Here is an 18,404-nt window from a genome sequence, read left to right on the forward strand (position 1 = left end):
ACTGAAATCAAGGGAGTCTTTCATAACGTTTACAATAATTTAGTACTTCACTATTTTAACTGACACTTTTGATGGATGGGTTTATGTGAATGATAACTTAAGGCTGCTTTCAGTTTACAGGGTAATAATACCTATAACCCAGGAGAAATAAAACTTAAAGCTAGACTGAGTTGTGTTCACTAGGCGGGGACACAGTTTTTGCTTTATAACTAGTAAATTCCATAAGACTATTATGATCTAGAAGTAACATTTGTTTAATATGAAGTATTCTGAAGAGTATAAAAATGAGAGGTTAAGCCAGCCATATTGGTTTCGAAGAAAAGGACAATGGTTTGAACACACTAAAATAAATATCTTCTGATAAGATACTGAAGGAATTAAAATATTGACATTCTTATGAATGGATGATGATAATAATCAAACTTAGTATATCTGGCCATTATTTCCTGAAACATTTTAAAAACAAACTCTCTTGTGACTCTGTTTCAATTAAAACAGAATTGACATTCTTTTGAAACTTCTGTTGCTATGGTAAAGGAAATACTTCAAAAGGCAACAAAATGATTACATAATTATATAGCAAAAAGTTAAAAGTTGCACATTACCTTGGAAACAGAAGAGTATTTACAGTGCAAGTCTTCTCCTATTAGGTACTGCTTTTACCCAAAGTAATATTTAAAATTAAGCTATAAAATATACAGTGACATGATCACATTGCCAATTATAAACATAAGGGACCAAAAAACATAGATATAACATATTAGCAAGAAGCAAAGTCTAATTTTTGTATATGATATGATAAAAGCAGTGATTTCATGAAACTTATTAAGTGAAATTAATTTACACGGCAGAAAATTTAGAGCACTACAGTTATCATAATACTTGTTACTGTGACTGTGTCCTATTCTAAAAATTCAAATCTTCCCTAAATTTGTTATTTTAACAAGCACGTTGAGTAGGTTGAACTTCTACAGAGACCATTTTGCAGTCTGTAATCACTCTAAATTATAGTAAAAAAAAAAGGAAAGGCATGCTTTCTCTACCAAAACACCATAATTAAAAGTGAATGATAATGGTCATAATCTTTAGAACTGTAGCAGCCATACACTTGACTTTGACACCTAAGCTCTAACACCTTACTGTGTGTTTTTCCCTCATCTGGAATCTCCAGCCTGCTGTCCTTAACCCTTACAATGATTTGTTCTTTTGCACAATGAAATGCGACTGAAACACAGCTCCATTATGAATCTTTCTCAATATGTCCACTGTGCTATCCCTTTGGAACGCATGCATAATGCACCTTGTTATTTATTACCCATAGATACTACTTCCATCTCTTGCCCTAAAGTGGTACAGGACTTATATTATCCATATTTGTGACCCACCACAATCGCTGCCTTTCCTCCAAGATTTAAAGGTATTAAAATTAGAGAAATCTGTACGTTTTATTCTTTTCCACTACATTTATAGATTAGCTAGAAAAACATTTGCGTTTAAAACTTTTAAAAATACTTGCTGGAAAATCTCATCATTTTAAATATTTTTCTTTTTCACTGTGATAGTCACATCTCTATTTTGAATTCTCAATAAGAATGTCTACACATTACACTTCATATTGGTTTCCATGTTAAAACGTACAGAATGTGATTTACCACATTGAATGTAATCCACAATTTCGATCTTTAATTTAAGATTTTCAATGTTTGTTACAAACCCTGCTCGAGGATCCAAAGACAGGTCCCGGGGGAACTTCAGCCTTTTGCTAACAAGTATAGTAGGGTATAAGCCATTGAGTTTGGATACTTCAATGATTCTCTTTTCTGTGTCAGACCAATAGAGGTTTTTTCCAATCCAATCGACAGCAAGTGCGTTGGGGACAGCTGTGTTATGCACTACCTAACAAAATAAAAATTTAAAAAGTTAACAATGTAAATACCTAGTTTAAGAACTGAGCAATTGCTTCTTGATTTTTACAGAGATTACAGAATTCTATTTAAACGTTAGAAATGAATCTAGATACGCATAAAACATAGAACAAATTTACCCTAATAATTAAATTACTTACTTGTCTGTGATAGGAGAAATTACCATATCTGTAACTGTAATCAGGCCCCTAAAAATTACATATGGGTTTAAGAAGTAAACACCAAAATAAAAAGTTGTTGGGCAGCTACAAAGTTGTTCATGACATTTTTGTTGTAGTTTACCTGTCTTCTGAAAATTGGGGGGAGAAATACTATCACACACAAAGACACACACAGAATTATTGATATTATTTATCTTTAACAGGTTTGGGGGAAGATACCAATGGCATTCTCCACTCTCCCAACTGCTCTTGCCCTGCTTAAATTATCTTCTACAACAAGAGAAAAAAAATACAAGTGAGGACATACATCATTTTAACCTAACCAAAGGAAGTGAAGTTCATACAATTGCTAAACTTGATTCTAACCCATGTTGATATCAGCTATAATAAGGATATAAACTTTGTACATACAAATATGATGCATATAAAATAACCAAAGATTCTATGTGACTGCTATTTCTGAGTTCTCAGTGCTTTGAGGATTATGTGAAAGGAGAAACTGAAACTTGGGGCTATATAGAAGCCAATGGTTAGAGACAAGAAAACAATAATGAAAGTTTATAGTTATTCTTTCCCTAATGTTATCAATAGTAAGGATACTATATATATATATATATATATATATATATATATATATATATATATGGTATGTATGTTTGTGTGTATATAATATATATATTATATATATACTTAGGTATATACCTACACATACATATATGACTACATGAGCATTTTCAGCGACTAATTGTATCAATCTACTATATTGAATTGCAAGATATCTTTTCTTCTTTCTCCCAAATTCCACTTCTAAAAAATTGGCATGGCTGATAATTTACATGAAAATCAATGAATTAGTAATCTCAATAGAAATATGATTTATTTTGTGACCCTATGTTATGACACGATTCAAAGTCATAACGGCTTAGTAGTATCAAGTATCAAGACAGTAGATAATTAATCCTTTAAAAATATTAACATATATTCAAAATATATAAAGGTGACCTAAAATTTAAATGTCTTGTAAAAAAAAATATGATCAAGTTTGGGTAATGCTTCTTTTACAGTTTTTATGTAAATAGTCAAAGAATTAGGGGCGCCTGGGTGGCACAGCGGTTAAGCGTCTGCCTTCGGCTCAGGGCGTGATCCCGGCGTTATGGGATCGAGCCCCACATCAGGCTCCTCCGCTATGAGCCTGCTTCTTCCTCTCCCACTCCCCCTGCTTGTGTTCCCTCTCGCTGGCTGTCTCTATCTCTGTCGAATAAATAAATAAAATCTTTAAAAAAAATAAATAAATAAATAAATAAATAGTCAAAGAATTAAAAGACAAAATTCATCTGCTTCTTTGTTCTATAAATACAGATATTTCATTTATAAATTATCAGTTTATACATAAATACAAAAATGAAGTTTATACATAAATATAATCATACTGGTTGTGTTGGCATTGCATATACACATTTCAAGATTTTATTAATATTTTAAAAAATGATTGTTCCCACTAAAAATTTCTATATATGATATTATACATGGCTACAAAAAAAGTTGCTCTATGTACTTAAATTTAGATGCCTTTATAATATATTTTACTGCATATATGCAGCACGAATTATTTTATTTTATTTTTTCAAATAATTTTATTTTAAAAAATTAAGATAACACAGTGCTCGCTTCAGCAGAACATAAAACTCAAGATAACTCAGAAATAATGCCAAGTAGCTCATATCTAGAATGTGACATGTATTTAATTATGATGCTGTCTGATCAGAACATTCATGATTTTATAGAAATGTATTCAATTATTTCCATGTATAGGAGGTTAATTTTAATAGTGCTATAATTTCAATCTAGAGTCTAGTAATTAATTTTTTCAATAATAGATTCTCAGACTCAACTTTCCCTTTTACATAAATCACCACAATTGCAGGTCAGGCACTAGTCATTCAGGCAGAAGCATCCCTCACGTTTTCTGGGGTTGTGAATTTTATTCTGAATTTTATTTACCCAATCTGATTTTTATCTTATTGCAAGTAATAATGTCAAAATGAAACATATGGATTAAAAAGCCTCATAGTTCATATTTTAAGTATGTATTAACACTGTACAAATGTGAAATTCAAATCAACCTAATACATTCTATGAGTTGTATCATTACCATCAAATAACATTTTCTATTCAAGTCAGCTATACTAATAAACTATCCAATAATCCCATCATTGCAACATGTAGTTACCTTAATATCACTTCCATTTAAACACATTCTATTTATGCGGCTGCCATTGGGTCGGCTCGAATCAATCCAATAGATGAATTCTTCTCTGTAATCAAAGTCTATAGCAATAACATTGTTTAATCCCTAAAAATAAAAAAAAGGATATGTTTGAATAATAGTGAATGGACATTATTTTCAAATGTTTTAGTAGTTAAGAATCACTATCTTCTTTTGAACCTAAATAGTTATAGTTATTACAATGAAGAGAATTTGTGACCAATTCTTTTTAAAGGCATTTTATGTTTACATCTTCTCTATACCGTACACTTAAGATGTTGCATAATTTATTTGAAAATATTTTCCATGTAGGTCACAAAAATTTTGGAGTTCTTACAGATAAAGATTTAAGTAAATAGCCAGTATCGTGGGTGGAAAAAAAAAATAAAAACTGCTTTTAGGGAGATAAAGTGAAACACTCTCACTTTAGGTTAATGTTAAAAAGTATAAATTTAATGTCATTATTATCTGTTGTGTAGGGTAACCGGAAGAGAGCGTACATCTAAATTGGAAAGGCTGAAGATCCCTGAAGATTGAAAATGAGCCCTGGATAGCCATCTGATGGAAGTCAGAAAAGAAGCTTTAGAATCTACTCTGTCCAAAATCATTTGTCTCAATAACATAAATCAGCTGCCTTGTTTAGCTTCTTCTTGCTTCCAAGGGCCCTCCAGTCAACATGGTGCCATATTAGAATTTAGAAGTTATAATCCCAGGTAAGTATTTGACCAAAGAGGAACTGCATGGCCAACATCTTTTTATTCCACATGGAAATATGAGGAAATGCCTGTCTCCAGACTCATGTCTTTTTTAGAAGGTAACAAAACTGAACATGAATCCAACTGATAGGTTTCTGGATACTACAGTTCTTTGGTCTGATAGGTGTGCCTTTTGACAGATTTGATTTAAGAACTGTGTATCAGGATCTAGGAATCTTTCTAGGTGAATTGTTCAAATGATTGCTGAGGGGTTAACTTAATTCTGACCTTTCATTAGGGCCCATAGATTTACTACCCCAATGGACCAACAAAACTTGGATCAGGATTTCAATTGTGTTAACTCATTTTAAGGCTTGGGTAGTTTCTTAATATATAAATTTTATGTATTAAAAAATGATTGACACTATAGACATTTGGCAAAGCCCTAAGAGATCCTCACCATATCTTTATATCTGTTGTAAACTTGCTTATATCCATATTCAACCTAAAATTGTAATTAAGTCTCAAATTGTTTTAGGGGTTATTTATGAGTAGCTATAGTCTTATGAGTCAGGATTAGTACCTTCGGGGAGATGGGCTGTTTTGTTTAGTTGGAGGAGAAGGGAAAGGGAGGATGATAATTACCACATCTGGGTTCAGTTTCCAGATCTATTCCCCAAATTTAAAATCAGATAATGACTCTGCATTAGATTTATATACTCTTTTATAAGACTTGGGCCAAGGCTAAATTATTACTGTTCATATTTTATTTCTTTGCGATGATCTAGAAGAGTAAAGATGGCCTAGTTATAGAAGCAAGTCAGAGAAGATTCTGGAAGATACTGATTTTTTCTTCTCTCAGCAGGCTAAATTCTAGTGGTGATGGCATTAAAATCATAAGTGCAAATCTTATATTTTTAGTTGGCTTAACGTGAGCAATCTCTTTCTTCAGCCTCAGATTATAAAGTTAACCTGAAATACCCTGATCCCTTGAAACTGCCTGCCATTGGTCATAAGCAAGAGACACAAATAAACAAACATGACTGTGTGTAAATTACTATACCCACATGAATAAACACAAGTATACTTCTTAACTGAATTACTGATCAAAAATAACCACCATAAATGCTTAAAAAAAATCAGTCACAGATTCAAAAGATTTGTTAAATATTCATTCACAAGCTAAAAGCTGGAGGACTCCTTAACTAAATGCACTTCAGCATACATATCTAGGAAGCTCTCTATGCAAAATCAAAGTTTTAAAAATATAAATTGAATTTGGTCCAAGTTCTGTTGAGAGTTTAATAAATTCACTCCAACAGTAGTTTGTAATATCCTTTCTGTTCAAATGCTTTTAACAGCAGAGGAATAAGGTAAATGTGTTATGGTTCTGTGACGGCCTGCAATTCAGATGGATGAATTAGAGCTTTATGGAGAAAAGCATCTTGTCACTAACTTTAGGAAAGATTCACCCAATCAGGGCAGAATTATCTATTCTTTTCCTTACAATAATCAATTTAGGTAATGAAAATCCAATTCCAAATTCAGCAATTCACTATAATAAATTAAAGATATAAATGCAGAGGAATTGAAGCTCTGAATTCTGACATATCTATCTAACCAAGCTGGTCATTTTCTACAGCTTTACCCTTAATCCCCACAGAAAACTTCGCAATTCCCTTTGCAGAATCATATGCAAGGAACATTAAAACAGCCAAGGGCATGGTCAAAATAATGTCTAAACACTAGCGTCATCCCAGTGGTTTTAGAGCTGAAAATTGGTTTCATCAAAATCCTATTTGCTTCTTTCATTTCTATAGCTGAAGATTTGCACCCTTTGGTTCAAGATGATTAATTTAGGAAATTGTGTTTTGTTTCTCTATGCAATTTTACTGGAATAAAAGGCATTGCTAGGATTGAATTGGATAACATTGGAAAGCCACTTGATTAATGCACTTAAATTAATAAAATTAATAGTTGATTAATGCATTTTGCTTCCAAAATCCATGTTATTAAAGTACATTTTCTTTATGCATGTGGTGTATGAATTTAAGTTATAGCTAGCCTAGCTACAGCTATGTTTTAGAATACATAGGGTAAAAAATAATCTACCAGTTGTTATAATTTTTCACTAAAATCCTTCATGAGATTGTATGGACTACAACAAAGAGAATAAAATTCAAGATATTATGGTAAATTGTTCTTCCTAATCACCTACACAAAAAAAAATTCCTCCCAAATTTAAGTCAAGGATGTCTTTTCACTTATTTTGACTGAAAGAAAATATGGGGAGATAATTACTTCTGTTTTTTACTACATGTAGACAGAAATCTCTGAGAGAGAAAAAAAAAAACAAACTGTTTCTACTGCCCAGAACTCCTTGAAAATTCCTCTAATGCTATAATGAAACGTAGTTAAAAATATCTTCCCTGACAGAAATGATATATTCCAAACAGACTTCAGGCAAAACTGGATTTAAGGCTTATGTCTAGTTTTTGGGCGTCTATTTCCTTACTCAGTGGTCACATTCATAAATGCTTTCCAAAGACACAGATGTTCAGAGTCCTCATGAGCTTCCTCTTTTCTCTCACTCTCTCTTCATTTTCATAAACACTACACTAAGAAACCTATCTGAAAGTCATCCCCACTTAGGTACTAGTGATTGGCAATAGTTGAAAATGATACCAGGAAAAAAGTGCTATCTGAACGTGTGCGTTAAAGCAGTCTGGATATATGAAATAGACTTAAATGATGCATACAGGAAAAAATCATTTTGTTCCATTTAGAACAATCTCTGATAACATATTAGGCGTGAGAACAACAAAAGGGATACCAGCAGAAACGTCCTGAATCACAGGGTTGGAAAATAAAGCAAGGAGATGTCATTGAAGCTCTGTTATGGTCTTCATGAAGTCAATAAATTATTGTTGCTATTTTAGTTATCAGTTCAACTGAGCTTATACAGAGTGTCCTAAAGAGAGAACTTCCTCCCTTTCTGATAGCAGAGTCTAAAAGGAAGAAATGTTAAACAAATAAACAAAAACAACCTAGTAAAGAGAAAATAAGCACGTCCCTTTTCCAGATAGCATATAGGAAATCAGTGACTGGCACATTCAACTTTGAAGGTATAGAGAGGCTTGGAGGGGGTATGGAGACCTACTCCAAAAGAAAAAGACAATTTTCAATATTTTGTAACTTTGCTATAAGCTTAAAATTAGACTAGGCAGGAAAAAAGAATTAAGTTAAATAGTGTAGAAACCATTTGGGCAGCAAACATTTTTTCACACTTATATATGCTAAAACTTTCTCCCCATTGTTGTATTGATCTTCTATTATCTTATATAATACAATCTTATATTATTACTCATTATTATTCTCATATTATTCATCTCTTAAATAGATAGGGGTAATTCTTATATTGTCAATAGATTTGTTTACTTTTTATAAACATGAAAATATTTTACATTTTTCCCAATCTCTGCAGGGTTCACAATTAGAGATGCCTCTCTCCAATGATACAGTGAATGTTGCTGGCACACTCTAATATCAAGAGCAAGAATCTAAACCTCACAGACATTCATGAACAAGTATACCTGTGGCGAGCACATGGGAAGTCTGAGAACTTCAGTGAATTGGAGAGCATTGGCCTCTATGTCAGAGTGTTAACTGCAACACAGTTTGGATCATGGACGTTGAAGGATGTGAGCTCAGCACTGCTATATCTCCCTATTTATTTTCATGAGTAGCCTGAAATCTAGATTTTCATGTGAACTTTTCATTTCTAATCTGTGACTTAGAGGAAAACTGAAAAATCCAACTGTCAAGGAGAGTCAGTATCCCAGTTGCTAATGAATATTTGCACTTAAAATGAAACTAAATTCTCAAGAAAGATGAATGAAACTGACAATGGCAATGGAGGAATCATATTAAATATGAAATCATCATGACAATGTCATACCTGTTTTAAAAGTGTATAGTTGGAGCCATCAGTGCTAATCTTCCTTATCTCATGATGATCGGCAAGAATTAGAAAAGGTTCTTCATCTAAATACCAAGACAAAAACATAATTGAATTTTATATGTATGGTTTTCAACTTTGCTTAGTCTCAACTTTAGTTTTTGCTGCATTATAAATTTAAATGCAGTGCCCTCTGGTAGATTAATGGTTAAAAAATTCACACTAAGCATTTCAATTGATAATAAAATGGAAAAGTAGCAGATACCCAGGCAGTATGGAAAATCTAGATAATTCTAAATGCATCTCTCTCTTTCCCTCAGTATTCATGAACAGCAGATTATTTAATTTATTTGGAATTGGAAAATATCTGCTGTCATAATCTGACTTTTTAAAATGAGTTTCAGAAAGAATAAACTATACCTATTTCAGAGACCTACAGTACAGCTAATTCATAAAATCAGAAAAATCTTTCTTGATAATCTAATAAACAGGTTATGCTGTCAAAATGACTTTGGTGAAAATCAAGGGTATCACTGCCTACATATATTTGTTTTATCTGCCTGGAAACTTCCGTTAGATAATTTTGGAACTCCAGATTCTATAATTTTTGTTTATTAATTTCACCTTTCCCCATAATCCAGCTTTTTTAATCCTTTAATGATCGTTAATGGTCTTTATTTCCTCCTTAAAATTTGTCTAATAAGTTGTAGTATCTCCCTTGCTCTAGAGTTCAGGAACGTTAATAGTAAGACTCTGACCATGTTCCAAATATATGAAGATCCTCTAAAACTTTAGATCGGTTTTCTCTTCAGATTTTTTCGAAACAAAATGGATTTTTATTTTTATTTTTTAAAAGATTTATTTATTTATTTTAGAGAGTGAGAGAAGGAGAGAGAATCTTTGCTGAGTGGTAGAGCCTGATGGGGGCTAGAAACAACGACCCTGAGATCATGACCTGACCCAAAGCCAAGAGTCAGATGCTTAACTGAGTGTGTCACCCAGGTGCCCCCCCCCCCCACAAACTGGATTTGTAACTAAAAAATATTCAGAAAGTTTGTATAGCACATTTATCTGAATATGTACCTGAATAATTTAAATTCAAATTGATCACATTCTTGATTGTTATTATCCTGGGTCAATTCAATTAAAGTTTTGTTCAAACTCTTTTTTTAAAGAGCTTCATTTCTAAGATGAAGTCATATACTTAGTTGCCTGATAGGCAAATTTACTTTTTAGGAGAAATTAGGAAAAAAAAAAAAAAAAGAAAGAAAAAAGCAATGAAAAAGTTAGTCACTTTATGGAACTTAATGTGGATTTTATTATAAATCATTTATCGTTATAGACTTATTGTCCTATTTGTTTAATTTATATTAAAAATTATTACTTTCCTCTTATCCTTTAGTTTCACAGTAAGTATATAATACATAGGGTGCTATATTGTATTTTAGCATACTTTATATGTCAGGGACTAGAAATGTGTTCCATACACACGGGACATCTTCCATTAGCAAGAGCAGCACCTCCAGTCAATCATTCAGTCTTTATTGATGCTAAATTGAGATTCATAACCCTACTAAAGGGAATCGGCTCTAAAGCTGAAGGTGCTTTGCCATCTCTTGTCAACTATATTTATAAACATGAAATTAGTCAGTCATGGTCTACCTTAATACTCAGGCGGGTATGTTCTTTACTGCTTAAATATAATACCTGAAATTATAAAACTCTTAGAAGAAAACATTGAGAAAAGTCTCCATTAAGGTCTTGGTAAAGATTGTTTTATATATAACACAATAAACACAAGTAATAAAGGAAAAATAAGCAGAACCATATCAAACTAACAAGCTTCTGCACAGCAAAAGAAACAATCAACATAATTAGAAGGCAACCTATGGAATGGGAGAAAATATTTGTAAATTATATATCTGATAAGGTGTTAATATTAGGGTTAATCTTGGAAATATATAAAGAGTCCATACAAATCAATAACAAAATAAAATTGACTTAAAAATGGGCAGAGGAGGGCCACCTGGGTGGCTCAGTTGGTTACGTGTCTGACTCTTGATTTCTGCTTAGGTCATGATCTCAGGGTTGTGAAATAGAACCCCATGTTGGGCTTTGTGGTGGGCATGGAGCCTGCTTAAGATTCTCTTTCTCCTCTCTCCCTGACCCTCTCCCCTCTCTATAACTAAATAAATAAACAAATAAATAAAAATCAGCAGAGAAACTGAACAGACATTTTTCCAAAGAAGACATACAAAAGGCCAACAAGTACATGAAAAGATGCTCAACATCAGTAATCACCAGGGAGATGCAAATTAAAGCCACAATGAGTTATCACCTTACACCTATTAGAATAACTATCATCAAAAAGACCTGAGATAACAAGTGTTGGCAAGGATGTGAGAAAAGGGAACCTTTGTTCATTGTTGGTAGAAATGTAAATCCACTATGGAAAACAGTATGGAGGTTTCTAAAAAGTTAAAAATACAACTAACATATGAACCAACAATCTCGCTTCTGGATATTTATCCAAAGGAAATGAAAGCAGGAATCAAAGATATATCTGCACTCCCATGTTTATGGCAGCTTTATTCACAGCAGTCAAGACATGGAAACAACCTAAGTGCCCCTGAACAGATGAATAAAGAAGATGTGACATGCATACACATATGTATAAATATATGTTTATATGTATAGGTACCTGTATTCAAACACATGTATTAATTTATATATTTGTATTTACACATATGCATATTATATAGTATGTAATGTATATGTATATTATATATAGTATATATTCTATATTTTCTATATCACATACATATGTAATATTATACACACACATACACACACAATGGAATACTATTCAGTCATGACAAAGAATAAAATCCTGCGATTTACAACAACATGGATGGTCCTTGAGGACATTATACCAAGTGAAATAAGTCAGAGAAAAACAAATATTATGTGAGATCACATATACATAGAATCTCAAAAAAGCCAAACTCATAGAAACAGACAGCAGAATGGTGGTTACCAGGTATGAGGGGTAAGGGAAATGGGGAGATGTTGATTAAAGAGTACAAACTTCCAGTTAGAAGACAACGAAGTTCTGAGAATCTAAGGTGATTATAGATAACAATACTACATACTTGAAAGTTGCTAAGAGAGTAGAGCTTAAATGTTATTGCCAGAAAAAAGAAATGGTAATTAGGTGAAGTGATGGAAGTGTCTAACACTATGGTGGCAATCGTATTTCAGTATATAAGTGTATCAAATCAACACATTATACACTTTAAAGTTACACAATTATAAAATTTAAAAAAATAAAGTTGCACAGTTATATGTTAACTATTTCTCAGTAAAGTTGGAAAAAATCTATCCTCTCTTTAGCAAAACATTTATGCTTCAGAAATACTTTGTTTTTGTATTAAAATTATTATTAGTTTCTAATTATTACTGTTAATGAGAAACAACTACAGCATGGATACATGCTATAATAAGACCAAAATTGTAATCATTAGCATTCATCTCCTTTATACCATCCTTAGCAAAAAGCTAGAAATAACAAAAACTTTGACTGGTTTGAGATTTTATCTCTTCATATGTCACTGATTGCATGATGTAAGTAGGTGGGTAAATTAAAAAAAAAAAAAAAAGCAGGCTCCAAATAATACACAAATTGATTCAGTGATGAATATTCCAAGAATAAGTAAAAATGAAATAAAAAAATTTGAAAGGGCTATATTTTTCTCCATAATGTGCAAAGGTTTAACCAGTTGAAAACTAATTTTAAGAATTTCTGTCACTGGTATTTATTTTATATAAATAAATAAAATATCTAATGTTTTAATGTTTGTCATGCATATATGACATGCACATACATGAGACACTAGCAATGCTAATTTGATTCATCATATTCAAAAACTATGGGGGTAAGAGACATATTATGTACCATTTTTTGCTCATTTAAACAGTCATTATTTATTATATATTGCTTGTATTATTTCAATATGTGTGATTTTCTCTCCTAGAATTACAATATTTTAAAAATTGTGGTCCATGTTCTAATGAATTTTCTAATTTACAAATCAAACACACTACTTGGAACAAACAGAAGTTTAATAATGTTTGCTGAATCACTGGAAGAATTCAAATAGTCTTACAGAGCTGATTTATTGCTGTTGTTGTCATCATCAGTACCATTATCATTATTGACCTCTTCTCCTTGGCAAACATATATGAATGTGTGTGGTGAGGGGAGAAGGAAAAACTATTATAATACAGTCACAATAAGCTCTTTAATAGTCTTGGCCAAACCTACTCCTAAGAACCTGTGATGCAGCAGGAAAAACGGCTAGAAATAGTTTTTTTTACTTCTAAACACTTTCAAAATCTAGAAAGCACTTAATAATTCACAAGACCATAATGCAACTTTATTACAAACAGCACAGCTTGTGGACAGCACGCAAAATGAGAGTGACAGATTCCTATATCGAGGTAAATAGGGAAGAATTTTGATTTCTCAGAAGTAGCAAGGGGGAGTGAATTCAGTAAGAATGGCTATAAAACTCATGATCCATATGTGTAACTGAGGTTGGATCAGTGGACAAGTGCAGTTCGATACCTGAGAGTGATTTGCAGCCATTTGGGTTATCAGGTTGTATTTCATAGCCATCTGTACAGAGGCACTTGTAGGTCCCATATGTATTGATGCATTGCTGGCTACACGGAAATCCCAAGGAGCATTCATCAATGTCTACACATGTTTTACCATCATCCTTCAGTTGGAATCCAGGCCAGCATTTGCACTGAAGAATGAAAAACAAGCACAATCAATTCATATCATTGTCACTGTCTTTTCCTATTGGATATCCCTTTAGTATGATTCAAGAAAGAAAATCATGTAAGAATAGATAATGGCAAGTCTTTCTGTGTCCAGTGATTTTAATAAGAATTAAGTGTATTAACTAAAGCTAAAGCTAAAAAAGAATTTTCCCAAATAGCTTCATTTGATCATCTGACATTGGCAAAATTATAAAGGTTAACTGACATCATCAAAGCCTTGTGGCTCTAGCATGATGATGACCACAACACTAGTCAACTTCTTTTGTTCTTTTTCTATTACATCATATTGTCTTTTTAGAGGGCTTTAATAATCATAAGAATTAACTGTTACGTGGAGCTGTGAAGATCACTAACTTTTTTACATATGTTACTTTATCAGAGCCTTACAGAAATCTATGATGTAGGTATCATTACTTTTAGTTAACTGATGAGAAACCTAGAGGCACAAACATGAACTTGCCTGGATAAAGCCAGTCAGGGAGCTGAGACTGTCTGTAACATACAGTACAGCTCAATTAGTATTTATCGACTGGGTCTGATTCCATTACTATGTTGATACTGTCTGGAGAAATAAAATAAGAGTAACAATTTCCCCACTATATTTGTATCATCAAATCTTTCCTTCAGCATCTCTATCATGTACTAGAGGAACCTCTGCCGATGATATGCAACATTTACTAACTGGCATGTAAATTCTGAATATAATGTCACCCCATGTATGTCCTTGCAGTCCTAAAAAAACAGCATGCTGTGATCTTGTGATCAGTCACTCTCTTTCAGATCTACACTCAGTTCCTGCCACGTAGCATTTGAGAATTTTAATTACACAAGATCAACCTATAGTTGACCAAATGATTACGGTCATGTTAACATTTGCAAACACTATTTAGCTCTCTCCGAATAAAGGAATGTGCGAATATTGAGTAAGACAGTGAGTTAAAAAGAAACCCTAAATTGTTAAGAGTAGCTAGTATTCAACAGTTACTCAGAGCAAACATTTAATAACCTCAGTCATTCACCTGAAGGTAAAAGTGATGGCAGAGTTTTTATCTACTGGGAAAAATATTAGAGATATACGTGCATATTATTAAATAGTCAGCAAACAACTGACTTAAGTACCAAAACAGCATTCATTACTTGGGGGCGAGGCAGCATCATCTTCACCTGAAAGTGCTCTAAGGAGAATTTAAATACCTTTTATTAAGTTCTTTTTCCAGGAATGGATCCCTTTAAGGTCTTAGCACTTTCATCATTAACAATTTGCACCAATAATTAGCTAATAATCCTCAGCAATTACATGTTGTTTTGCTTTGTTTTTTAATCCTTAGGACCCACTGGCAAGCCAGCAAATCAAAGCAAAAGCTGTAGCTTGATTTCCCATACTCTCCTCATCAAACTCTTATTTTCTTTGAGAACACTCATCCTGCTACCTGATTTAGGAAGTCAAGACAACTGGTGCTTTGCTATGGCAAAAGAAAGTAAGATGCTTAATGTCACCTAAGTGGACACTTAAAAATGGTTATAATGGTAAATTTTATGTCAGATATATTGTACCACAATTTTTAAAACAAATATTTTTTTGAAAAGAAAAGTGAAAAAATGACAGGATACAAAAAGTTATCACTGAAAAGGACAGAAAAATAGATCATGTGGTCATGGGATTGGGAAACCAGAGAGTCACAGACTAACACAAGACTATACTGAATTCAAGGTGCGCTTTAGGACAAGTGAAAGGAATTTTAATAGAATGTACTGAGTTCCTCTCAAAGAGTATTATAAAAGGAAATAAACAGTATCCCGGTTTTAATGGGATTTCTGAAAATCACTTTGAATGGCTAATGTCAGGCTTATGGAACTATTATATCAAAGAGACACCTTAGATAAAAACACATTTATGGAAAATCAATTTCTTAAAGTAAAATTGGTAAAAGTTACCAAATGTAATATATATTTCTATAAACAAATTAGTATGTTTAAGGTTATCTGTAACTTTAAAAAAATGTTTATTGAAAGAGAAGATTTTTTAAAAGACAATTTCCAACAATCCTTTAACCTTGTTTTATTTCATTTTTTAAAGATTTTATGTATTTATTTGAGAGAGAGGACAGCTTGCACAAGTGGGGGAAGAGGGAGTAGCAGACTCCCCACTGAGCAAGGAGCCTGATACAGGGCTTGATCCTATGACTCTGAGCCTTGCTCCCAAATAACCCAAAGTTATCAATGGGAAATTCTACTAGTCTAACTTTCATAAATTGAATGAAGAAACTAATAATTATTTGCATCTTCAAAGATAAAAAAGGAGGGATTCATCTATATTTAATAGAAAATAAGTTTAAAAAATTTTCATCTTCATTTACAAAGAAAAACAATTTTTATGAAAGTGAGATTTATATATATTTAATACCATCATAATTTTTCTCATCATCGAGAACTACTTCAAATTTTCCGGATTTGTATTAGTTTTTATATAAGATCATATAGCCAACAGAAAGAAATACAGCTACTCAAACATTTCCTATTACATTCAGATAAGGTTTTTTTTTTTTTTTTTGCAGATTTTTAAGTGGTATTTGGCAAATATTATTTTATTTCTAATATATACGTTAAAACTTTTTTCTTTCCCAGAAGTACATTTATTTTTACATGGTAAATTATACTTTTCATCAAAATAAGATCCTTACTTTTAGTAAATGTTATTACTCCCTTTTGAATAGTTAGATACATTGTATTTGCTTTATAACAAATGTGCAAATTGTTCACAGTCCATAAGGTCTAAATTTTGCTTTTGTAAGCAATTTTCATTTTATTGCAGATTTTGGAGGAGGATTTCTTGTCATGTTCTACAGATATTGTAATGAGGAATAGATTACTGGATGGTTTTCCCCATTCACTGGAAGAGAGAGACTTATAAACTGACATCCCCCCCCAAAATATGGAAGCTTTTGTTGTATAGAAGGCTTTTTACTCAATTTCCTATCAACAAATTATCATGAATATAAATATGTGTGTGTGTGTGTGTATAAAATCTCAGCACAATATGTAAAAATATTTGCTTTGAAACTTTATTTAAATCTCTCATTTATGATTCTAGTCTCAGCTGCTTGAATTTTTATATTGCTCTTGTTTCCCCAAAAGATGTTTTATTTTATGCATTAGTTTTGACATGTGTACATATTCAAGAACACTATTCGTAGCAATTCTGTCAGGTATACACATAGACTTTCTGAATGATTAAATATGTTGTCTATTTTAACTGGAATTCTCACTTTATTCTATGACTCCTGAGAAGTCAAAGTGAAAATACTAATTTTTAAAAATATTATCAATAAATAAGTTTCTGTATGAGATGTCTTATAAAGTAATTAAAATAGATTTACCATGGCACTCTGGATGATACCTATTTCTACCACAGTGGTCTTCTAAACATGGCATTTCTGAGCACTAAGTACTTCTTATACACAGGCATTCTATTTTATTTTATTTTTTTATTTTTATTTTTTTAAAGATTTGTTTATTTATTTTAGAGAGAAAGAGAGCGAGCGAATGGGGGGAGGAGCAGAGGGAGAGGGAGAGAAAGAATCCTTGAGCAAACTCCCTGCTAAGCACAGAGTCCAACATGGGGTTCCATCCCAATACCCTGAGATCATGACCTGAGCTGAAATCAAGAATTGGATGCTTAACCGACTGAAGCACCCAGGCGCCCCATATGCAGGCATTTAGAAAATAGTAAATTTCATTCTGAATGTTATGTCAAAAACTGACCATCTTATATTCTATAATTTTTAGATTTCACCAATATTGTTACGACAGATTTAAATACACACAGGATAAGCACAAGGAAATGTACTTTGAAATTAATGTTTTTAGATAGATAGGTAGATATAGATTCTATGATATATAGATTCCATATAGAAATATGGAATGTATATATTATACAGACAGGACTAAAGAACTATTTCTAAACTGTGAGTTGAAGTTTTAATTAATTATCTGTAATAATTCTATGACACATTCCCTAATTCTTCAGGAAACATATCTACATTGATTGGGCCTAAGTCACTGGTAATATTTTTTCTGCTTCCTTGGGTTTCAAAATATTTACTGCCAAAATTATTTATTTGATACATAGTCATCTCATTAAGAGTTATTTGGCTCATTTGTCTTGTTTCTTTTTACCTACAATACAACACTTGTGGGTATATGTGTGTTTTAAACCTGTAAATTTAACCAAGCCTTCTTAATACAGTATTTGGACTAATTTTTTTTTTTTAACAAAATGTAGCTTTCTAGGGTTTTACTTTTTATCTCTGTTTTTGCACAGGGGAAAATCATTATTGTAGTTCTCTGGTTATATTTATATACAATAAGATCCTATCAATGTAGTTAAATTAATCACAATACCAGAAATTCAGAAATTACAAATGGCAAAGTGGTTGTTTGGCTAAATTTACCATTAGATAGAACTGTCTTGTCATAGAATGTCAAAGTTGGCAGGGAAAAAGACACATCTCTGCAATACACAAATATTCTCTCTAGCATGCTTTAAAGAAA

At 32.1% G+C, this 18,404-nt stretch overlaps 1 protein-coding gene across 1 annotated transcript in view; it reads right to left on the minus strand.

Moving 5' to 3' along the window:
* LRP1B (LDL receptor related protein 1B) overlaps positions 1 to 18,404 on the minus strand; it is a 1,450,575-nt gene that overhangs the window by 222,981 nt on the left and 1,209,190 nt on the right. The window contains exons 56-59 of the mRNA XM_057306380.1: positions 13,633 to 13,816; positions 9,006 to 9,091; positions 4,317 to 4,439; positions 1,715 to 1,896 (exon numbers count right to left, since the gene is read on the minus strand). Of these exons, the coding sequence (XP_057162363.1) occupies positions 1,715 to 1,896; positions 4,317 to 4,439; positions 9,006 to 9,091; positions 13,633 to 13,816 (575 nt within the window). The remainder of the gene's footprint in view (positions 1 to 1,714; positions 1,897 to 4,316; positions 4,440 to 9,005; positions 9,092 to 13,632; positions 13,817 to 18,404) is intronic.

Source organism: Ursus arctos, unplaced genomic scaffold, assembly GCF_023065955.2.
Source record: "Ursus arctos isolate Adak ecotype North America unplaced genomic scaffold, UrsArc2.0 scaffold_1, whole genome shotgun sequence".
Taxonomy (NCBI): domain Eukaryota; kingdom Metazoa; phylum Chordata; class Mammalia; order Carnivora; family Ursidae; genus Ursus; species Ursus arctos.